General features: G+C 37.2%; 1 protein-coding gene across 2 annotated transcripts in view; it reads left to right on the top strand.

The window, feature by feature from the left end:
* Positions 1-25,627, top strand: part of Trim44 (tripartite motif containing 44) — a 112,188-nt gene that overhangs the window by 34,263 nt on the left and 52,298 nt on the right. For both annotated transcript variants that reach the window (XM_027936440.2, XM_071616300.1), the window contains exons 3-4: positions 14,390-14,629; positions 22,412-22,431. In XM_027936440.2, coding sequence (XP_027792241.1) covers positions 14,390-14,629; positions 22,412-22,431 — 260 coding nt within the window. The remainder of the gene's footprint in view (positions 1-14,389; positions 14,630-22,411; positions 22,432-25,627) is intronic.

Raw genomic sequence — 25,627 nt, 5'->3', positions numbered from 1 at the left:
GGAACCTCAACTAGAGCACATAATTCAGTAGTTTTGAGATGTTAGATGATAGTGATGCACATGATCAGTGACCCCATTTTGAGAAATATGTGAAAAATGGGATAATATTATGCTACTTTGCCTTTCAGACTGAAAATGGTATTATTTAATAATTGTATTATAAACTATATTATAAACCATAAAACACATATATGGTTTTATTTATTCCTCAAATCTGCTTTTGTAATCTAATAGCATTCCTTATAGACGCATACATTTTAATAATCTGAATCTACTTCCATCCATCTTTGAGCCTGGTTAGAAAACTAGAATCCTGAAGGCCAATCTGCCATTACTGTCAAATGGAAATTTTTACTTAATAAGGCATTTCTGGTTTTTTCTTAATGTCACAAGCAAATTCTGTGAGAGTTTTTTTGTTTGTTTTGTTGGTAGGCTTGGCAATAATGGTCTAAAGTAATTCAGGCACAGTGGAAACTGTTATTATAAAATTGTATTCCTAGTCCTGTAACCTAGTCCTGTAACCAGCTGTAACTACCAATTTCATAGCATCAGCCTTCCCACTGTTCAATATATCTTACATATGGTGACTGAATCTGGCTCATTTGGAAAGCTGAGGCTACCTGCCCTAGTCCTACCACTTGACAAATGAGGAAATGGAAATACCAACAGGGGGAAAGCCAAAAGTGTAAGAAAGCCAGATCAGGTTGACAGTTTTCAGGGCTACAACTCTACAGTTTTCTTGGTAAGAGTGAGGATGTAGAAAAATTGGAACCCTCATATATTTATGGTGGGAATATGAAATGGTGCAGTCATTTTGGAAAAGTCGTTCCTCAAAAAGTTAAGCATGGGTCTGGGGTTGTAGCTCAGTGGTAGAGCACTTGCCTAGCATGTGTGAGACACTGGGTTCCATCCCCAGCATCACATTAAAAAAATAAATAAATAAAGGTCCACCAACAACTAAATATATATATATATATATATATATATATATATATATATATATATATTTTTTTTTTTTTTTTTTTTAAATTATGCATGGACTTACCATATGACCCAGCTAGTCTTGTGTATATACCCAAGAGAAATGAAAACAGGTTTACATAAAAATGTACATACCAGTGTCCATGGCAACATTAGTCATTCTCTCCAGAAAGTAGAAACTGCCTACATATCCATCAGTTGGTGAATGGATAAGCAAAATGTGATCTATCTATACAATGGAGTATTATTTGGTGATAAAAATAGTACTGGGGCTGGGGTTGTGGCTCAGTGATGGAGCACTGGCATGTGTGAGGCACTGGGTTCAAACCTTAGTACAGCATAAAAATTTAAAAAAATAAAGGCATTTTGTCTGTCTACAACTAAAAAAAAAAAATATATATATATATATATATATATGAAATAATACTGATAGATTATGGGAGAATGCTCAGGAAAACTTGGTAAACAAGGATCAGTATGTTATGCATATTTAAGTTGTTTCTGATTATTTAGGGTCATCGTTCTCTTTCTGGTACACACAGGGAGGCACCCTTACAAGTAGAGATTTTCTTTATAAGTGTAAACCTCCCTTACAAAAGGGTAATTTTCCTTGTGTAAAGAAAATCAGGTCCAAATAGCACTAATGAGGCACATTTTGTGATGGCATATACTGGTCTCCTGTGGTCATATTTAGGGGGTTATCATGTCCTGAATCCCATAGATAAGTGAAAGAAGCTATTTCTAAAAGATGGAATTTATATGATTACACTTCATATGAAATTCCATATTAGGCAAATTATTTATAGAGATAACAATAGACACAGTGTTTATGATTGAGGGGAAGGGAGTGGGTGACTGTTAATGGGTGCACGTTTTCTTTGGGGATGATGGAAATGCTCTAAAATTGATTGTGATGCTTATACAGATCTGGGAATATACTAAAAACTACTGAATTATATACTTTAAGGAGGTGAGTTGTAAGATATGTGAATTATATCTCAAGCCATTGAATGAAAAGGAAAATACTACCTGAATCACTTTTTTTGACCCTTCACTTGAAGTATCAACAGTGGAGAGTAGCTTTTTCTTTTCTTCTCAACAAGGATGAAGGTCAGAAACCTGGTGTTAGCCTCTGGCAAAAAGAGGTAGTGTATTGCAGTTATTAGAAAGCTCAGGCTCTGGAATCAGACCCCAATGCCACCCCATCAACTCCAGCATTGACAGCTCTGCAGCTTTGGGCACATCCTGTGCTCAACTCCATTTCTCAAGCTTTTGCTTTTTCATCTACACAATAGGGGATTATAGTACTTACTTCATAGGTTGTTAGACTTTTACATGAGATGATCCATGTTGGGTGCTTAGCACAGTATTCTGTAAATGGTCACTGCTTGCTACCCTCTCCTAGTCCTCAGAACCACCACTACTTCTAGCAGAAGGACAAGGAAATATGGGGGCAGTACCTCTGCTACAAAGTTCAGGAGACCCTTCAAGCCTTCCTAAGAAAAGCCTTGTTTATAAATAACTAGATTCTATACTTTGATCAATTAACACTTCACAGGATTAGTGACACTTATAGATTATGGGTTTTAAAAGGCCATTGATACCTTGAGTGATAATGACATGCAAATAAATTGAGTTGAACCTCCACAGTTGGGTTCCTTTGGTGTGGCTGGATGATTGGCTCAATGGCTTGCTTGCTTGCTTGCTTTCTGGGCCTTACCTCCTTCAAGTAATTGGCATTAATTCAGCATAGCTCTATTGTTTGTGTAAGTCAGGGCAGATGTTTCTGTCTTGGAAATATGCAGCTGTGAGTTCATGTATTATCAATAAAAACAAGAAGCAATTATGTTTATTATTATAGAGCAAACACTCCAGATAGCAAAACTGCCTGGTGCCAAATTAAAATAAATAAGTCACCTTTAAGAGAGATATTAGGAGATATATCCCTACTTTAAAGTAAATACCATTGAGAGTCTTTGTCTCCTTTCTGCTTCCTGTTTTCCTTTTCACTGGAACTTTACCCTTTCACTGTTCTTCCTTTTGGGGGCCCCAGGCTCCTTATTGAACCACTGCTTTCATTGACTACAGGCGTCTTAAAACTAAAGCATGCATGGTTTTTGAGTTGCCTGGTATGCTGGAGCATTGTTTTAGAAAGCAAAGGAATTGAGCTTTAAATACTTAATAAAATTAACATGTTATGTTGTCCTTTTCTCCCTGTTCCAGCTCCTCTCTGTACTTACAGGAGACTTGATAATATACTCTGCCAAAAGCTTGAAGGGCTGATTATGCAGCTAACAGGAGAGGGGAGTGGAGCTGTCAGGGCTCTCCCATAGCAGCCGTGCTTCTCATTCTCAGTACAGGATTGTATTTGACATTTAATTTAGGAGTCTGGGTACCTAGATATAAAACTTTACTGTGATAATAGTGATAAAACCAGCTAGACTTTTATTTAAGGGCCTGTTTCTATCTCCCCGTCTCCCCTTTTCCTGTTAGTTCAACCTCTCGTTCATGGGAAATAAAACTCAGGTTTGCTCAGCAAAAAATAGGTGTCTTCTTTGATATCGTAAGACTGTCTACAAAGTGCCACTTTCAGTTTACTGAAGGTTTATATGTAGATGCACATATATATGTTTGTGTGTATGTAAATATATATATATACACACACATATTTATTTATTTGAGAACAGTGCTTCTTTCCTGATCTAGTCTGAATTTAGCTAAAGGACAAACTTCATCAGTTCTCTCCCTTTGTAAGAGAGATTTCATTTAACCCAGTGATCAGTTGCTGCCACCCCTTGTGTCACTTTTGCTAATTATGTAGCAGGTGAAATAAGTTCTACAGTAATATGTCTTTAATTCCCAACTCAGTCCAATTAGGTAAACATTACAATTCTCATTACAGTTGAAAAAGTAAGGATTTAGGAGGTAAAGTGACTTGTTCAAGGTTACAGGGCTTATGATTCTACAAAGTTGCTACGTGATGTTTATATGGAATATTAGTAGTTGTAGGAAGTTAGTAACTTTATCTATTGAAAATGTTACAGCAATTAATAGTTTGCTCAGACTTTCAGAGCAAAAAATTTTCTTGTGTGACGTGCTCTTTTCTCCTTTCCTTTTCATTTCAGTTATAGTGAAGGAACACAGACATTGGCATTAGATGACAAGAATCCACATACTAACACTTATTATCACTCACTATCACTCAGTGTATCTGTGCCTTCAATTTCATCTATAAAGTAGGAGTAATCATAGTTCTTTTTTTATTAATGAGTACTCACAAAGTGGAGATTTTATTTTGCAATGCTGGGAATTGAACTTTCGTGTGCATGCTAGGCAGACATTCTACCACTAAGCTATATTCTCAGCCTCCAACATAAAAGCTTTTGAGGAAATGAGAATTAATAGAAGATCATTTAGTATCACAATATTTGGGGATCTGGAAAGCATTTTAGCAGCTCTAGTTAGTGAGCACTGGTGTTCTCGGATAAGCTCCCCAAAGGAGAGGAGTAGGATTTCATCCTGCACAGGAAAGAAAATATGATGAGGCAGGCTGTGAGGTTCAGGAGCTGCTCTTCCAATCCATCTTTCCTGTGCTCACTGTGCTTTCCTTCTCTTATCACTGAGGTAGACTCTATCTGAGATAGAGTGAGGTCTTGTTAAGCTAGAAAGGTGTCTATGGTTCCCTGACAACCTACAGCCAGTTACTGGAACTGAGGCAAGGAGCTATATTGATATCTATATTGATATTTTTAATCCTCAATGTCTAGGATACATAAGAAAGTTTTTTCCTGTGTTCCCTTGGAAAATTGAATCTGAACTCCCCAAGTGTGGAGGCTCTCTTTCAGAAAGCTCATTTAAAGGGACTGTTTATGAGAGATTAGTGAGTACCACACCAAAAGCACAAGTATATAGTAAGTAACTGTTCACTTACTATTATCTCTCAGCAGAACCATTCTGCCGATAGTCCTGTGTCCCTGGAAGGGTACACATAGTTCTTTACATGTATTATTTTATGTAAAGTTCTGAAAAATATTTATGAGAAAGATATTAAACACCGCCCCCCCCCCCTTTGTGGTGCTGGGGATTGAAACCAGGGCTTTGTGCATGAGAGGCAAGCACTGTACCACCTGAGGTATATCCCCAGCCCCAAGCTCTTTCTGAGCTTCAGATTCAGTCTTCAGACCCCTTTCTGTCCACATCATATTCCATGGGTTTTACCATTGTGACCCTCTATAGCAAAGAAGACTCAGAAATAATAAGGCCTGCATCCCAGTAGCCTTTTTGAGTGTTCTTCATGATACACAATTCCTCATGATTGGTAATGTAGTTTCCATAGTGTACAAGTAATTGTTGATTTGCACGGAAGGCATTTGGATAGAGAATTGGAATGTAGGTTGAGAGGTGAGTCTTGTTTTTAAATTGCTTTTATTTTCAGCAGATACAGTAGGTCTTCTTTGTATATTCAGGTGCAACAGGCTTAAAAATAGTGTAAATTCTGTGTAGTTGCCCCCTCAAACTTTCAGTGTCATTTTCTACCTCCTGCTTCCTACACAGCAGCTTCTGAAGCAGAAGCTAATTTTAGATTGAAAGAATCAGAAAAACAAGATGGAGTAGAAGCTCTCACTCTTATCCTTGGTTGATACAGTCCTGGATGTCTCTGGGGACTGTTTTCACCTTCCTACAATGCTAGTCACTCAATATTTTTCCTACTCATTAAAAAAAAAAAAACCAACAAAAAAACTCCAAAATTTGTGATGGCTTTCTTCATTGCTACCCTGGCGTCAGGGAGACACATCCTGAGAGCAAGCAATAATGTCAAGTCAAAGTGAGTCGCCATCCCTGATGAACTGCTTTCTGGTACATCCAGTTCAGTGCCATGTTGCTGGGTTGCATATCAAGTTGCATTGGCAATAAAGGCATAGAGCAGCTGTTAGCATGAACAAGGAGCCCTGTGAAGAAAGACTGCTACATAGCAGTGCCACTACCATAGTGGTTAGATCTCTAGCTCTCCCACTAAGGGCTGCTTGTCAGTCAACTGTGAATATGTCTTTCTCAGGTAACTGGCGTGCACAGTTACTGTATACTTTATAACTGTTTAGCAGATTGAATTCAAGTGCTTATCAGGCCCTTTCAAGACAGAGCCTCTCTGGAACATGGTCCTGGACCCCTTAGTACTATGTGTTTACATGGGCATGTATATTTGATTGTATGTTGAGAAGGGAAAAGCATAAAGGGAAAGAGATTCAGAAAAAGTATGGGGTCATATTTTTAAAAACACAGTAGGGACTGGTGGGGATATAGCTCAATGGTAGAGTGTCTGCTGAGCATCCAAAAGGCCTGAACACTGCCAAAAACAAATCTCACAACAACAACAAAAAAAAGAAAAAAGAAAGAGAAAAACAAGACAAAACAAAGCAAAAAATATAATACTTAGGTTCAGAGTGTCAAATTTATAGTCTCAGGAAGAAGTACTCTGGGAGAAATAGGAAGAATGGAGTATTCTGACTGGAACTATTGAAGAGAGTGTGATTCTGGGATTCAAAGGTGCAAACTCAGCCAAAGAATATCTGAGTCAAAGCTAATCACCAAGGCAGAGGGATTGAGGGGTACATGTAGTCATTAAGTCTGAAACAAAGGTAGGATTTGAAGTCAACATGAGAAATGGAGATAAGAAGGGAGAAAAAAGAGATAAGAAGGGGGCTGGGTTTGTGGCTCAGTGGTAGAGTGCTTGCCTAGCATGTGTGAGGCACTGGGTTTGAGCCTCAACACCACGTAAAAATAAAGGTATTGTGTCCATCTACAACTAAAAAATATATATATTTTAAAAAAAAGAAAAGAAGGGACAAATGGAGTCAAGAAGGGAGAAAAAGCTGTTCAAGAAGCTGGAAGTAGGAATCGGATCCTGACCAACTTCATCAAATCACTCAGAAGGTCTTTGTGATTTAGAATTTTGTTTCAGCAAGTTACTGGCACAGGGGAGAGTGGGACTAAGTTTAAATAGCCTAGATGTGATGGGCAGACAGGGCTTAAATGGAGCCATGTAGAACACGTCTAGATGTTTAGTAGAGAGTAGTGGAAAGGAATGCAAAGAAAAAAGGGGGGTTTTAAGAAATGTGGGGGAATTTTCTTCAGTGCGACTGGTGGTAGTAGAGGGGCAGGTGTGAGATGATTTTTGTCATTCATTCATAATGTGTTGATCAAACTGGCATGGTGGGACACTACTGTACTCCCAGGTACTGGAGAGGCTGAAGCAGAAGGGTTGCAAGTTTGAGAGCCAGCCTGTTCAACTTAGTGAGACCCTATCTCAAAATAAGCTCAGTAATAGAGTGCTTGCCTAGCGTGCATGAGGCCCTGGGTTCAATACCCAGTCCCCTCAAATATAATAATAATAACGCATTGCCCACTATTATGGGCAATTTCTCTTCCAGACAACGAGAAGACCTATTATCTGGGGGTAGAAAATAAAGCTGACTCCAGAGTTTAATAATTCTGGTGAATTATTCCTCCAAGAGTCTAGAATTTATTCAGTTGTATCATTTTAGAGATAAAAGGAAACAATTTGGCTTTACATTTTTTTATCATAAAATATGAGGCCCTGAAGAATTCAGTGACTTGACACAGCTGATTGTTTGCAAAAACCAAGGTTGACTAAAATCCAGGGCCCCTTGACTTTTCATCTTGAACTTTGTTCTGTACTAGCAATCTACTACTAGCAATCTAGTACAGAAGAAAGTTCAAGATGAAAAGTCAAGGGGCCCTGGATTTTAGTCAACCTTGGTTTTTGCAAACAATCAGCTGTCTAGTCCTAGTTCTCAGAGGCTCAGTTTCCTTTTGAAAAGCAGGATGCTATATGGAGTGGTTGTGGGTGCACTGTCTTTGAAATAGGACTAATCTGAGCTGAATACCTGCCTTATTGCTTTACCGGCTGCGTAACACTGGACTGCATAACACTGGACTAGTGACTTAACCAACTTGGGCTTTGATTTTCCCTAACATGGAATGAAACTCTTGTTGCCTGCCTGAGCATTAAATGAGAAACATGCATATAATGGTAGCTGGAAGACTGCCTAAAACATGGTGGATCTTAGTATTGTTTTCATTATCATTATTCATAAGCCCATGTTATTTAATACTTACTGAACCTATTATTTGAAGGTTCTTTAAGGACCTCAGTAATCTTGATGCCCTTCAGAAAGGCAGGTTTTAGTGTCTGGAAAAATTCTGATAAATCTCACTACCTGATCCAATGAGTTATCTAAAGCGTGAAGCCTTTTACTTTTGCTTATCAATGAGAAATAGAGACCATCACAATATAGCCAAAAGGGCATCTACTTCAGTATTTTGTATAGCCACAGTAGCACTAAACCTCATTAACTGCTTGTATTTTTAAGTGGGAAATGGGTTTGACTGAAACAGAAGGTATATCTAATTTGGTCTTCCATTCCTAGTTTGCTGAGAGTTGTTATCAAGAATGGGTGTTGGATTTTGTTAAATGCTTATTCTCCATCTGTTGATTTGATCATAGGATTTTTCATTTCTAGCCTTTTGAAGTGAATGGATTATATTAACTGATTTTAAATGTTGAATCAGTCCTTGAACACCTGATATAAATCCCACATTTGTGTTTCAGTATATAATTATATTTATATATTGATTGACTTGATAATACTTTTTTGATTTATTTTTTTCTTGAAGCCACATTTCTTTTTAAAAATCATTGTTAAAAGTATTACAGGGCCGGGGTTGCAGCTCATTGGTAGAGCAGTTGCCTAATGTGTGAGGCACTGGTTTTAAGTCTTAGCACCACATATAAATAAATAAATAAATATAGTCCATCAGCAACTAAAAAATATTTTTAAAAATAAGCATTACACATTATTTTAGAAAATTTGGGCTGAAGGAATAGGGAGGGGTGAAGTTTGGTTATAGAGCAAGTGTGTGGCATGTATAAGGCCTTGGGTTCAATCCCCAGCAGGCTCCCCCACTTAAAAAAAAAAAAAATTAACAGCAAAATACTTGTAATTCTACAACTCAGAGATAATCACTATGCAACATTTTGGTGTATTTTAATTGTCTTTTAAAATAGAAATACAGCATCAGTAAATACCATTATTATTTCATTGCATGGATCTGAGGAAGAGGTTTCTTGGTGCTCTGTTAATGGAGATAATCAAAGGAAATGAGGAGCATACACATGGCTGAGCCTTTAATGAAGATGAGAAAGATGGTTTAAGGAAGAATTTAAATGTTCACTTAAGTACATTTTTTTCTTTGTCATTCTCAACACCCCATTATAAAACCCCCATCCACGTTAGACTTCTGACAGTAACTGAGGATCATTGAGAATGATGTCACTGAGCATGTTCGTGATGGAATGTAGTTCAGAATTCATCTCTGTGTTTCTAGGCTTCTTAATAATTTTCCTAATCTAGGAAGAGTGCATTTGAGTGCATTGTTTTATTTGCAAACAGTGACTATTTCAGTCATACACAAGACACAGGGCATGGTAGATGTTGCCATTGGTTGCAAAAGGCCTTTGTCCTTAATGATGAAACTTTTCCTAGCCTGCCCTCTCTGAAGCCTGGCAGAAATTTGGAAGGAGCTCTCTCAGAGTGAAATATCAGAATAAATGCTGGAACCTATACAGACGCCCTAACTTTAAGCTTCCCAACTTCAAAATTTCCATGGACCCTAGCAGGTTGAAAGGATATTGTGTGCTTTGGGGGTGGAGACATTTTGCAGCATCTGAAAAAGTTTGATTTCCATCTCTTTTTTCTGTTTGTGAGTATTAGGAGAGGTATTTATTTTTTGGTTCTGGGGATTGATTCCAGGGATGCTTTATCATTGGGCTACATTCCCAGCCCTTTTTGCTTTTATTTTTGAGACAGGGTCTCACTAAGTTGCTTAAGGCCTTGCTAAATTGCAGAGGCTGGCTTTGAGCTTATCATCCTCCTGCTTCAACTTCTGTTGCTGGGATTACAGGTGTGTGTCGCTGCATCTGGCTAGGAGAGGTATTTAACATCTTCACATTCTTATTTCTTGCAGTCCCTAATTCTTAAAATGTCTTTTTGGGGTGACCTCTTTTAATCCTTGAAGGAAATTTAGCTAATGGAACAAATGTTTCTGAACTCTTTAATCAGCATAGACTCGGATGCTTTTTTTTCTTTTTTTAAATCATTCGCTGGGCTTTTTTTTAAATTACTTTTTAAATTGTAGATGGACTCAATACCTTTATTTATTTATGTATTTAGTGCTGAGGATTGAACCCAGTACCTCACACATGCCAGGCGAGCACTCTGCCACTGAGCCACAACCCCAACCCTTATGCTCTTTTTTTTTTTTCCTACTACTGACCCTGATCCATCCAAGTTCATCTTAGCAATGCTTTTCTGGAACAAACCTTTCTTAAGCCATGATGCTTTTTAGCTATTATGCTTATTGTTTTATAATTTGCTCCTAATTTAGGGGAAAAAAATTAAGTCTGGGGGAAGATTTCTTATAGGCCAGCTAGTTAGGCGTTAATGGCTTCCAGCCCATGTCAAATACATTGAGTGGGTGATATTTTTAAGTTCAGGCTTCTTAATTCAAGGTTTTATGGTTTTAATTATGTATGTGTAAATGCCAGTCTGCTTGCTGCTTGGGTCTTGTTTTTCTTGGGAATATGAAATATAGAGCATATAGAAAGTGCCATGGAGTAAGATTTAACTCTTCAGTTGTAAATTCTTCAACCCACGATTTACTTGGGGGGAATAACAGCCCAGTTGGAATAACAAATGTACTGTTCACTGAGGAAGCATCTTTATTAGAAAGAAGTGGAAAAAATGAACCTGAAGCACTTAGAAAGGGATCATTAGAGGCAATATGTTGTGGCAGAAAACATACTGGACTGGAACAGAGGGGTATTACTTTTCTGTTTTTTTTTTTTGACACAATACCTTTATGTATTTGTTTATTTTTATGTGGTACTGGGGATCGAACCCAGTGCCTCACACATGCTAGGCAAGCACTCTACCATTGAGCTCCAACCCCAGCCCCAGAGGGATATTTCTAAACATGACTTTATTACTGTCCTTCCTGGGGGGCTCTTTTGTCCCTTCATCTATAAAATGAGGAGGTTAGACTAAGATATTCACTAATATGTTCTGAGTTTATGCACACAAACCATAAGTTTTTCTAAATTACAAATGCTTTGCTTAAGTAATTTTAGTAAAATTCTGTTTAAGTAATCACAGCGTTTCACCATAATGCCACTAAAACAAAGATATAGCATCTTGTTTGTAAATTAGGTACTGAAGGTTTTGACAACTTGGGGACTAGTTGATCAAAGGGAGGAAGCCCTTTATAAGATTTCATTTGTGTTGAGAACTAGGTCCCTTGGTGAGATTTTCTTAGACACACTAAGTGCCCCTGATAAGTACTTCAACAAGGAGTGAGAGATTGTTCTTTTAATCCAAATAGTTCCACTTTTGGCTTTATTGCATTTTTGGAATTCCAGACTAAGTTTTTGTGTGGGGTGAGGAAAGTTTGTGGCTTGAAAAAGTTTTGGCAGTTATTAGTTAGGTGCTGTAGAAAGGGGACCTTTGACTTCACTAGTGTGTCACTTTCTGTGGTTAATCCAGCTCACTCTTTTCCGAGTTTATAGAATTGTTTTTTTATGTAACATCTTGTGTATTTATAGTTAAGAGTATAAAGACTATCTGTCTCACTTTGGAAGAACTGAGGATAGACTGAAGAAGTCTCAAAAAACTCACTAAAAAACAATGTTGGAGATTTCCAAATAGCAGGTACCAACATGAAAGACCTGGCTTTGGAGAACTGTGAAGTTTTTATCCTGAAGCAGGATAGAACTTTGGTGAGGAGAAAGTGAAATAGAATCTGAGAGGGAGTTTTGAAAGCAGGAGTTCCTTTCCACAGGACTCATCCTTAGCATGTCCACTTTCCTAGGGAGTGTCTTCTTTGGACTCCAAATTTGAATGAATGCTGTTACCAGAAGTCTGTTTTTACAGTCTTGAACTAGGTCATAGAATATCTATCTGTTAATTAATAGAAAATGCAAGTGGGAAGAACACATAAAGGTTTTACAGGGTAGATTATTCTGCCTCCAATTCTTATTTGTGGCTTGCTCTGTATAAAATTAAGTGTCATGTTTTAAAACTTACATGTAAAGCAGTGGGAAAAAGAATTTAATTTTTAAAGCCTATTATTCATTCACCTGCTGCAGTCTGGTCCACAATGTTTCTGTGATGTCAGCTTCTTTGAACCACTTGTGTATATGAGGTCTAATAAAATAGATTGCAGTCAGTTTTTATTATAGTTTCCATTTTTAGTCACTTGGAACTATTAAGAAAGATTCTTAGGCAGTCAGAAAAGTTCATCCCTGGGTAAAAACTCTCCAGTTTGATCTATGAGAGAAGATCCTAGATCATTTAAGACCTAATTTATTTCAAGGGTAGGGATCCATTGATTAATACCATGATAAGGCAATAACAACCCTAGCACATATACACTAAAAATTTAAAAATTATATAATCACAGATCATAGTTCTCAATCTGATACAGAAAATGCAAAGGTATTATAATATTTAACATCCACTGCCCCCTTTTCTCCAGCACCAGGGAGAGCACCTGCAGAGAGTATGTGCATTCTTAAGGGCTTATATCACTTAGTCATTGTCCATGTCATACAGACCTTCTTTTGCACTGATGTTGTTATAGCAGTGTTACAAAAGCTATGTTGAAGGTATCAAACTTCTTTCAATTTTTAAGTGGCTAATTAAAAATGACTTCATCTCTTTTCCCCCTTCTTCGATCTTTCTATTCCTCAGTTTCTTTGCTTAGGTTTTCCCACTTTGATTTCTTTGCTTACAGACTATTATGTTAACTGAGCATTAGATCGAGAACAAGAAGATTGGAAACCTAGAGCTGTGGTTCATTCCTGTAATCCCATTGACTCCAGGGACTGAGATGGGAGAATTTCATATTTGAGGGCAGGGCAGTCTCAGCAGCTTCGCAAGACTCCCCCCTCAAAAGCGAAAAAGGGCTGGGGATGTAGCTCAGTACTATAGTGCTCTTGGGTTCTATCCCAAGTTAAAAAAAAAAAAAATGGTGAAGGATAGAGTCCTTTCCTGTCCTGTAGGTATACAGCTGTGTCACTTATTCATAGAAGATGGTACTCAATTAAATAACGATTGCCATCTCTTTCAGACCCAAAAATCTCTCCTGGCCTTTCTCCTTTTGTCTATAGTTCTACCTCTTCTCTATCTCAGCTAGTTATAATATGTATAATTGCTTAAAAAGCTGGGGTTGTAGCTCAGTGGTACAGCACTTGCCTGGAATGTACAAGGCTCTGGGTTCAATCCCCAGCACCTCAAAACAAAGCCTTTATAATATAAACCCTGTTGTGAGGAAACATCAATAAATGTAGTTGCTGGCAACATTTAGAGTATCCAGAAATTCTTATTTTGGTAGTTTCTCACTTTGTTTGGCTTTTTTTTTTTTTTTTTTTTTTTTTTGCCTTAGTCAAATATAACCTACAGTTATCTTTTATTTGGTTTGCAGTTGTTGTAAAATAAAACAGTAATATATTTTCACCCTCAGATAGTAAAAACGTACTTGATAGTATCCAAAATTAGTAAGGGTGTAGGGAAATGATTATTTTTATACATTGTTATAGGAATATAATTGGTACACCTTTTATGGAAGGCAGTATGTATAAATTGACTGTGATTTCAGAATTCTTTAAAGAAACTCATATATAAATTTTAAGAGGTATAACCAAGGATGTTCATTGCTGTATTGTTGGTAATAGTAAAAATTCAGGGAGATTCTGTATTTCCATTAAGAGGAATTGTTAAATAAGATATAATGTATAACTCCATATCTTACAGATTGAAAAAATAATACCAAGAATGATCCTGATCTGTGTGCACTAAGATATTTTAAGGAGAAAAAGCAAGACACAGGTGCCATATGTTCACTGGAATCCGTTTATATAAAAACTACATAATTAATCTATATACATAAATGTATATAACTGTATAGAAAAATAGGTGAGGATACATAGCAAACTGTTAGCATTAATTGAGGAGAGAAGAGGAATTGCCTTTTTTTGCTATATATACTTATGTGTTAAATATTAAAGAAGTAGTCATATATTACTAGTATAAAAATGTACAAAACCAAAAGCAAGAACGGATAAAGAATTCATGAATAATGAAAAAGGCAAAAATATTAGCATAAAATTTATCAAAGGATTTAGGGAAACATTGTTTAGATAAAATTTACAAAACTTCAGAATCAGATAGAAACCATAGTTTGGCCAGGGCTGCCAAGCACTTTATAGCAATAACTATACCCTTCCATTCTTTGTATGTCCTCCTTATTCTTCTTACTTGTTTGTGCTTTACAGGTAACTCGGGACCAGATGAAGGTGTTTATACAACAAGAATTTAAGAAAGTTCAGAAAGTGATTGCTGATGAGGAACAGAAGGCACTTCATCTAGTGGATATCCAGGAGGCAATGGCCACAGCTCATGTAACTGAGATACTGGCAGACATTCAGTCCCATATGGATAGGCTGATGACTCAAATGGCCCAGGCCAAGGAACAACTTGATACCTCTAATGAATCAGCTGAGCCAAAGGCAGAGGTAAATAAAAATGCCCATGATTACTACTAGTAAGAGAACTAGGAGGAATCTGATCACTATGTTCATTAACTCTGGAAGTATCCCCTTGTTGCCCCTGAACACAAATGAAATAATAGCTTGGATAAGGTGTACATGTTTTAACCAATGTGTAAACTAGTGTGGAAATACTCACCACTAGCGCTTATACCCAGTGGCTGGGTTTGGCAAAGAATTTTTATCCACCATGACTTAAAGAATTACCAGCAGTGGGGCAATTAACAATCCCAGTTAAGGAGAAAAGCCAGAGATCAGAACCAGAGAAAGGATCAGTGACTCATCCCAAGTTGTGAAATGAGCCTGTAAATAAAGTCCCTGTAGAGATGAGAACTTGGTTATAAATGAGAGCAAGTTAGGAAGAAGAGCATGAAGTAGGCCAGAATGAAAGATTTGGACTCACTCTGAGAATAAGTGAAAGAGTGCTTTAAGGTGGATCTTATATGGAATCAGCTGTATACATTGGGGTCATAAATGCTGGGTTGAGTGGCAGCATGGATCTGGCATTGTGGCTCATGCTTGTAGTCTCAGCTACTCAGGATACTGAGGTAGGAGGATCACTTAAGCCCAGGCATTCAAGACAACCTGGGTAACTTAGTGAGACCTTGTCTGAAAATTAGGTGACACACACACACACACACACACACACAAAAAATGCTGGGCATGAGGGTGCATGCCTGTGATACCAGTGACTTGGGATATTGAAGCAGGAGGATCATAAGGTTGAGGCTAGCCTTAACAACTTGATGAGACCTTCAGCAGCTTGGGATGTAGCTCAGTGAGTACATCCCTGGGTTCATTCCCCAGTACCCTGTCCCCACAAAAAAAAAAAAAAAGAAAAGAAAAAGAAAGAAAATTTTTTTAAAAATGTGGATGAAGGACACAAGGTAAATTTGAATCACCAAACATAATGTATCCATTTATTTTGTAATAGGGTTAAAATGGTCTTAGGCATATTAAGCATTTAGGATCTGTTTTTAGAATATTTCAAGGCAATTTTTTAAAAAAACAAAGTTTATATTTCAGCCTCTAGGGAAAAGCTAGTGTTCTTCAGATTTCATAGTGTTAAGGTGAAGCTTTGGGTCAAATATATACCTGATAGATTGAGGGTAGCTTCTTCCAGAAGAAGAAGACCTAGGAGAGTCCTGTGGGCATTCCAGGACTGCTGCTGACTCAGTGAGCTCAGCCTTTACTGTAAGTTTTGCGGTTTTTTGTTTGTTTGTTTGTTTTGAGAGAGAGAGAGAGAATTTTTTTTTTTTTTTAATATTCACTTTTTAGTTTTCGGCGGACACACATCTTTGTTTGTATGTGGTGCTGAGGATCGAACCCGGGCCGCACACATGCCAGGCGAGCGCGCTACCGCTTGAGCCACATCCCCAGCCCAATGAGTTTTGCGTTTGTGCAAGAGAACTTGGCCTCAAAATAAACCAGTGAATGGAAGAGTTAAGATGTAATCCAGGTTGCAGGTATTATCCAACCTGACAGAAAATAGGAGAGACAATTGGACCATTATTTGGTCACCTATCCAAGGCTCTTGATTAATTTTCATCAGTGTATGAAAAGGGTATTTCTTCTTATTTTAATTTCATCCTCCCTAGAATTAAGAAAGCATGTCACTAAATAAATTTCTAGATAGACAAGAGAGTACTTTATAGTCATCATTTCCTTTAACTCTACTATCAGCATTTATTAACTCCATTTGACAAATGGTATATTGAGATGCAGAGAACTGTGGAGAGTCTGACCCAGTGTCATCTAGTGAGTAAAAAATAGAGCCAGGATTCAGTTAAGTTTGTCCTATTCCAGCACCTGTGCTTTCTCCCTAGAATGTTTTGGATGCTAGGTGTGTTTTTGTTGCTATGATGAAAATACCTGGCCAGAACAGCTTAGAGGAGAAAAAGGTTATTTTGAGCTTATAGTTCAGAGATTCATTTCATGAGCAGCTGACTCTATCACTTTGTGTGAGGCAAAGCACCTTGGCAAAAGGCATGGTGGAGAAAAGCTGCTCACCTCATAGTATCCAGGAAACAGAGACTCCAGTGATCCACTTTCTTTAGCCATGTTCCACCTGCCTACAGTTATTACCCAGTACAGTAGCCCTTTCAAATTACTAATCCACTGATTAGGTTGTGGCTCTCATAATTTAATCCATTTACCTCCTGCATTAACACAGGGGGACACCTCATATCCCAGCCATATGATTCTGCCCTAGCATCCAAAATCTCATGTACATCTCAGTGCAAAACAAGATACCCTATATTAATGAGTTGGTGGTGCTTCTTTTCTTCAAGAGTCTATATCCGTAAGTCCCTATAGTCTTAACAGTTCCAGCCTTCAAGATTCCTTCTCCAAGAGTTCCCATGGTCTTAACAGCTCATGCCTTGCCCAAAAATCCAAGTCCAAAGTGTCTTCTGAGACTCAAGGCAAATTCTTGGCTTTGAGCCCCTATAAAGATCAAAAGCAAGTTACATGTCAGAATGAACCCAACTTCTATGTATAACTACAAAGCTCTAATTTAAAAAGGAAAAAAAAAGCAAGTTACATGCACCTAGTATGTAATGTCACAGAATAAACACTAAGCATCCCATTTGTATCTGTGGAAAAACTAGAATTCAGTGTTCTTGCATGCCTAAGACACTGTACCATGTAGAGGTGATCATTTTGTATCTTAATAAATAAAAAAGTTCAACTTTTTTATTTAACTTAAGAGATTTAACTTAAGAGATCAGATTTAACTTAAGAGATCAATAGCTTATCATTGTCTCAAATTGGACCCTTATATTTATTCTGTGTGTTGATTAGATTGTTCCTTCAAAATTAAAGATTGGATTTTGTGACATCCCTTTCACTTAGTTTCATTTCAAATAACGAATTTAGCCCATCTCATCATCATCTGTCCTTTAAGAACCTCAACTGACAGAATTACTCTTAGGAATGCAGGAGCTGATAAGACTTTAAAGATCAGGCTGTGACAAAATAAGCTATTAAAAATAAGAAGTAGCATTCAGCTGGCTAGAGCTGTTAGATAATCTAATAGCTTCTTGTTCCAATAAATCTGATAACTTACTGGTTAGAGCAAATATCTAGTACCTTTATTCAACAGAGAAATTCTTTTCTTCCCTTTGCATAGTGTGGTATTTAAAAAAATAATCATCTGCATTTTGAATTTAACCAAAAGATTCTTCTCAACATTTTGTTCTTCTCCAGCATACAGCAAAGTTTAAAGGATTTTATGGATTACACCCATATACCAACAATCTAGATTCTAATCCATTAATATTTTGCCAATCTTGGTTCATTGCATTTCTAGCCAACTTTCAACCTTCCACTCATCAGTCCTTTTTATTTTTAGTTGTAAAGCAAAATAGAACTTTGGTTCTGAAGAACTATGAACACATTCCATTTTACTTCTTATACTAATTATAGCAAAAGTCCTTGTCAAAAGTCACCTATCAGAAGACTTTGAAGGTGGAGAAAGATGGCATAATGACTGGGAAACTTGGGATTCAAGGAATGGCAAGGCAGTGAATTACTTTGGGGTTTTTCTTGATTCTTATGTGTCCTGTCCTGAGTACTCCACAAACTGGAAGCATTAATGCTAAAGACAGAAAGCAAATTCCCAAGAAAAGCTAGCTCTCTCTAACCAAAGGACTGGGAAAAGGGAGGTCTAGTTGTAGAGAAACACTTTCGATCATACGTGCTTATTCTGGAGATATTATGGGCATTTTTGTCTTTTGTACAGTTTTTAAAAGAGTACTGAACTACAATGAAATGATACTAGAAAAAAGTTGTTTCAGATGGGGGCATCATTTAAAATGATATACGTATAGCTTAAGCATTTATTTTAAACTATGTACACTTTTAAAATTCTGAGTCAAGGCTTTTTTGAAAATATGATTTTGCTAATTGGAGTTAATTGTAATGTTTCTGGTATAAATCACATCTATACTGTACCATCTAAAATGTTCGATTTTACACTCTTTATACTGGAAGGTATAATGTTGAAAGCAAGCTGAATGCAAAATCTTAGGTTTTTAAAAATTATTCTTGCATTTTGCATTCATCATCTACAATCAGAACTGCCACTAATTTTTTTCGAGAGAGAGAGAGAGAGAATTTTTTAATATTTATTTTTTAAATTTTTCGGCGGGCACAACATCTTTGTTTGTATGTGGTGCTGAGGATCGAACCCGGGCCGCACGCATGCCAGGCGAGCGCGCTACCGCTTGAGCCACATCCCCAGCCCAGAACTGCCACTACTTTTTAATTCCTCTATTGAAGCATTCAAATTTTCATGAAAACAACTCGTAGAAGCAACAGTTGTCACTCTTGTACTCATTGTTTTGTTAATTAATTGTGTCATTATAATTACTAGCTCAGCTGAATAAGCAGGTTTGGGATTAAGTTTGTTTGCCTCCGTGAGGTAGAAATGGAAGGTTACATTAGAGGGTGGCCTGCCGACCAAGAGCATTGAGGATGTTTTAAGAAGGAATTTGGGAACATGGCTTAATATAACAAGTCCTTTAAATGGAAGTTAAACAGATTATCATTCCTAATATTTTTGAAACCAGAGTAAACTCATAATAGCAGTAGAAATTAATCTTAAATCCAACAGTTTCTTGCCCCTTCTCCTTTTCCTGAGTAAATATTTATTATGTGTCTTGTTCTGTATTAGATGCAGTGAATTCTCACGGAGTTGACATCCAAAGAGGGAAACACTTTATGATGCTGTCACTGTTGGTTTTCTTTTCTAAGTACTAACCTAGAGGATGAACTATACAGATATGAAGGACAGAGGAGGATTATGTGACTCAAGCGATTAGTGAAGAAGTTTCTGAGTAAGAATTGATCTTACAGGATGGCTAGGATAACTAGACTTTCAGAACAGAGATGTACATTTTGAATAGCAGGAACAACATGTGCTCATCTTTGCTAGCAAGTTAGCAGGCATTTGAATGTCTGCTGCCCTATTCAAAATGGCCCTATATTTCATGTGTGTGTGTTCTTTCACTCATTTATCCATCCCTTCATTGGTTAAAAAAAAAATCTCATTCTGGCCTTCCTCATGCTTTGCAATAGTGAACATTATTTCTGAAAAGAAGTATGCATCTATAAGCAGAAGAAATGAATGAACCAACAACTAGATATTATTATGTCCTATGTCCTCTGTTCTTTCCCACTAATTCAGAGAAAGTACAATAACAGCCACCATTTGTTGAATACTTAAAATGTTGCAGTCTCATATTTATAGTTTTACACAGGTTTTCTCATTTTTTTTTTTAATCTATATACTGACCCTTGGTAAGAGTTAGAATCTCCATGTGCAGATGAGGAAAGCATAAGTTAAGTAAATTGATAAAAGCTTAACTATTGAAATTAATTTGAGACCATGTTTTTATAATTCCAGTTTCTTAACCCTGGTATCAAGATGTGAAATTGTGAGAAGGAAAAAATTTAGATTTTTTTTTTTATATGTTATGTTTCAACATCCTAAGAGATGAGTGCAGTGGTGTATACCTGAAATTTCAGCAACTTAGGAAGCTGAGGCAGGAGGATTGCAAGTTGAAGGAAAGCCTTAGCAACTTAGGTTGACCATATCTTTAAAATTAAAAAAAAAAAAAAAAAAAAGGACTGAGGATGTTCCTCAGTTGTAAAGTGGTCCCTGGGTTCAATCCCCAATACCAGAAAAATAAGTAATTAAAACTTCGAAAGATAATTGAAAAAATGTGTTGATTTAATTGTCATAGATTGTTTTGTCACTCATAAGAAATTTAAATTATATGACAACTTTTCTTGATGTATTACAGTTTTTATGGGATATACCAATGCATTAAAATACAAAGAAAGTTTTCATTGTCCTTGTATTTGGCCCTCCACCACTCACCCCACTTTCCTCTCATTGTGAATACAGATGATTACCACCCCTATCAATATTTTAAATCCGTAATACTCTGATGACTTCTTGCCAGGTGTGGTGGCAACTTGTTACTTGGGAGCCAAGGCAGAAGATTCACCATTTGAAAGCCAGCCTCAGCAGCTTAATGAGTCCCTAAGCAACTTAGTGAGACCCTGTCTCAAAATAAAAAATAAAAAGGCTGGGGATGTGGCTCAGTTGCCCTTATTTAACCTCCAGTGGGTAGTCTGATTAAACGCAGCATTCTGGCTACAACTGTCCTTTATAGGCTTGCACCTATCTCGGCAGTCTCCTTTTATGTCAGTTATACTCTCAAACTTACCCCCACTTCCCCTTTTTTTAAGTTACACACAGAACTCAAAATTTTTTAACTGTATATTTATTTATTCATGTGTGTGTGTATTTAAAACACCTTTGCTCTTGCTAGTCCAATGTTCTTCCCATCTTTCTCTGTTGTCAGCCTGGGAAAATTCTACTTACCTCTTAAGTGACAATACATGTGTCATTTTCCCTGTGAAGTCTTCTCTTGGAGAGGCAATGTTTATTACTTTACTTTTGACTCTTAAAGCATTGTGTTTATGTCTTTTTAAGAGCCCCTAACATTTAATTCATTTTCTGTTTCCCTTTCTGCTGATTGGAAGCTTCTAGAAGGTTGGATCATTATGGGTTATTTATCTTTTATTCTTAGCACCTACATACAGTTAATTTTAAATAAATCATACTGAATTGCTACTGATATTCATAAATAACCTTTATAAAGTATATCCTTTGTCTCAGGCACTATGCTTAATAATTCTAGGCATTATTTAATCCTTGTACTCACCTTGTGATTCAGAGATAGTTATTGCCCCATTTTACAAATTCGAAAATTGAAGTTAAAAGAGAGGCAAACTACAGTAACAAAACAAGCAAGTGATGAACTCAAAATTTGGATCCAGGGCATCTGGCTCTAGTTCATTGTCTTTAGGAATCATTCATTTTCATTTATTCATTCTCTGGGAAGTACACCAGAAGATACATTCTCTATTGAGACCATTACTGAATGACTAAAGAAGAGATATAAAAGATATTTTGTCACCAAAATAAGCGAGCTCTCTCGAGAAATGCTTAAGAATCATTTGAACGATCTCATTTGGTCATAAAGACCCAAAGGAAGCAGCTGTGATTCTTGAGAGAATAATAAACATTTTTGCAAAAGAGTGAACAAGAAAAAGAAAGCTATTTTTTGGCTAAAGTTTGATATGGTTCATCAAATGCCAGAACTACTGTCTTACAGAGAAGACCAAAGTCTAGATTAATTCATTATCTTGCCCAAGGATGCATAGTTAATAAGTTTCAGAGCTCAGACTAGAATCCCAATTTCCTGAGTCCCACTTCTGTATCTTTTCTACCTTAGCATCCTATATATTAGAGTTTCTATGTTCATGTTTGGATAAAAAATGCTAGACCAAGGCAGAAATAAAGTCTTTGAAGGAAACAGCTTGATGCTTTTGGAGCTGGTCAGCTTTTGCCTATGACCTGCTTCTATTTTGAGGCTCTCTGTTTGCTCAGAATCAAATATTACTGGTCATACAAATAAAAAGGCGAGGCCATTATTTAGGCCTCCTAGGTCTATGCATTCATCTCTCTGCTTGCAAGAGCAAATTCTCAGTTCATTTCTGCTGGGCAGTTTTAATATAGGATCACATTAGCTCTTATCTTAGACCTTGGACATCTGTTGGTTTGTCTTTGTTACAATAAATGCACAATGTTTGCTTTCAGGTTGGGAAAAGAAAATCTAAATTGGTCTCTGCCAATAATGATTTCTAATACTTATTCTTTCTCTTGTCTTTCAGGGTGACGAGGAAGGACCCAGGTAAGATCACATTACTGTTGCTGTCTATTCTCAGAATTCAAGTAGAGTGACATTTGTGGCCTTTTAATGCCCCATGAAATATGGACAGCCAAGGAATGGCAAAGGGATCTCCATCTTCAGCCAGGGCTTTGAAGACCTTATTTTGTAAGACTCCTGTCTCTCTCCCCATCTGTGTCATTTCCTGCCTGTAACCTTCAGATAAAGGTAGATTCAAAAGTATGTGATGACAGTGACTTTCCTTTATTCTCTAGCACATTCAGAATATCTTTTAAGCGCAGGCACTACATTTGAATGGTTAGGTGGATCCACTAAATAAACTTTTGCTTGTTCTTTTTTGATTGGAATTTCTTTTTTGATTGGAATTGGATTGTTTTATTCTTTAAAATTCTTTATTCTAATAAAGAATACTGGATCTATAGCCAGTATTCTTTATTTCTGACCTATAACAATTTTATATCTTACCCAAGTCTCTGAATTCTAGGACACAGGTATAAAAGCTTTGTTTAGGGAAAAAAAATGCCATTGTTATTTCTGTATCCACAGTTGGATAAAATTTAAAAGTAGATTTCATGATTGACTCAGCCTTGCAGTAAACCTGGATGTTAGTTTACTTACCTTTTCTGTCATGTAAACAAACTAGGAAGTGCTACAGCTGTGCCATCAACACAATCTAGGGGTATTTGTACCACGTAAAATCACATAGGCTCAAGGACTTTTAAGGTTGGGAGCAGAAAGGTCATCTAGCTACTGCTATTTAAACTATTTTTAGCAGAAATACCCTTTTTAAGAAAGACCTCAAGTTGTAGAACTATTTTTCTCTATTTAAAGTTAGGGCCACTTCCATTAGTGAACCTCTTTCTTCATCTCAGTAGATCCTGAGGGACTTTTGCAGAGACCAGGGTTCCTCAGAACTCAGTTTGAAAATCACGTAGTTCAGTTCCCTCATTAAGAGAAGCTAAGCGAGTTGTCCAAGATTAAGTGACGTTAGCAAGGATATGACTTTTTAGTTTTATTTCAAATCAACAAATTCAATTCTTTATCTTTCTCTCTTTTTCTTATTCCTCCTCACGTCCTAAATCCTTTCTTAAAGTGCTGAATGTTATCCCACATCTGCATTTCCTAGTGTTTCCTTCCATTGGAAACTCTGGTTCTCAACCTCCACTCTAGAACTGCAAGAAACTATCTAGTGTCTTATCTGCTGTAGCTAAAGCCACAGGTACCCTGCTTTAAACCTACAGAGCCTCAGTGAGTCCCTTCTAAGTCTTCCAGCTATCCTAAGGAACATGTTCCTTCCGTGTTGTGGTTTCCTCACCTCCCTTCTGTTTATCTATTTAAAATATATTTGTGACCTTGTTATGGTCCAGGCCCTATGGACATATAAGGCAGATCCCTATTTGTGTGGATCCAGAGTTCAGAAAGGTGAGCATATAATAAGCACTTACACTGTCAGGGAAGTGATAAAGTATAGGCTACTTGAGGAATGGCTCCTGGTCAATCTTGGAGGAAAAGGGGAAGCTTACCAGACATAAACAGAGGTCTGAATGATGAGAAAGCAGGCAAAGAAGGAGCATGGATCAGTTGTAGATAGAGAAAAACTTGTATAAAAGTTACAGACAAAGGAATAGAAGAAAGAAAGCAGAGCCCAGATCATTTAGGACTTCAGGATAAAGCCGGGTTTGGGCTTTATCCTGAAGTCAGTAGAAAGCCACTAAAGAATTTTTAAACAAAAATTAACTTGAGCAGGTTTGCATTTTAAAAGTCTACATTTCCTCCAGAATGGAAAACGAATTGGAGGTGTGTCAGGTACCTAGGAGACTGGTGTAGACTAGGTGTATTAATTTAACATTTTGTGTTCTATAGCAATTTACCTAAGGCTAAGTACTTTATAAAGAAAAAATCTCAAGTTCTGGAGATTTAAGGACATCATCTGATTGGCTCTGGTGAGGGCCTCATAGTAGATGGCATCACAATGATGGGAGCATGTGTAGAAGAGAGATTCAGGGGAGGTGTCAAGCTCCTTTATAACAACCTATTTTCTGGGAACATATCTAGCGTTATAAGGCCTGCATTAATTTCTTCTAAGGGTGTGCCCCTGTAACCTAATCATCCTTCATTAGGCCCTCCCCCTTAATGTTTATACCACTTGTCAACATCACCACGCTGGGGACCAAGTGTCCAGCCCATGAACCATTGGAGGACTAATTACATCCAAACTACATCATTAAGCTACCAATGATGGGAACCTAAATCAGTATCTCTTCTGGTTATTGACAAGGTTTTTACCATTTTGCGTAGATGTATGGTTCTTCTTGGCATTCACCTCTTCTATTTTCAAGAATAGCTCTACCTCCTATTTTTTTTTGTTGTTGTTGTTGGGGGGAGGGAGTACCAGGGGCACTTTACCACTGAGTCACATCCCAGCCCTTTTTACTTTTTGTTTTGAGGTAGGATCTCACTGAATTGCTTAGGGTCTTGCTATGTTGCTGAGGCTGGCTTTAAACTTGTGATCCTTCTGCCTCAGTCTCCCAAGCCACTGATATTGCAGGCGTGTACTTCTGTGTCCCGAATAGCTCTAGCTCCTTAAAATCTAGAAATCCAGGCCAAACATAGCTCTTCATCTTCTTTCCCCAGAAAGAGAGTTTAAACAAGACCACAATAGAGAAAATACTTCAGCAGAGGTAATGTACAGGCTCCACAGGATGCAAATGGCATTTTTGTTATGAGAGAACTTTCTTAGGCTGAACACATTCATCTTTCTGGCCACATTGATTAAAAGAATACAAGGACCTTAAGAAGAGACTAACTCTCTTCAAAGATACTATTTAGTATGAAGTACTGACTCTGGAGTTTAATTGCAGATACCTTCGTGCCATTTTGACAAGGCAGTGGTGAGCCATAGAGTTTTATTACTAGCAACCAAAATGTCAAGCTGTCTTCCTTGAGCTGGGCTTCCATGGATGTCAGCAGGTTTCTTCTGGACTGGGACTTGACAAAACCCTTTTGGGGTTTTGGTACATTGAGCTCTTGAAGAGCATGTTCCAGTTTACCAGAAAGAGGGAAGAGGAGTCAAATTTTGTTAGCCTTTAAATTTATACTTGTTGGTTCCATTCAGTTTATTTGTATTAACTATCATTTGGCTCAATTTATACCAATTAGCACTTCAGGGCAGATTGCCTTTCATATGAAATTTCTCATT

This window comes from Marmota flaviventris, chromosome 9 (genome assembly GCF_047511675.1).
Source record: "Marmota flaviventris isolate mMarFla1 chromosome 9, mMarFla1.hap1, whole genome shotgun sequence".
Classification (NCBI taxonomy): domain Eukaryota; kingdom Metazoa; phylum Chordata; class Mammalia; order Rodentia; family Sciuridae; genus Marmota; species Marmota flaviventris.
The sequence above is the reverse complement of the archived record's forward strand: the minus strand, read 5'-3'. Positions and strand labels throughout refer to the sequence as shown.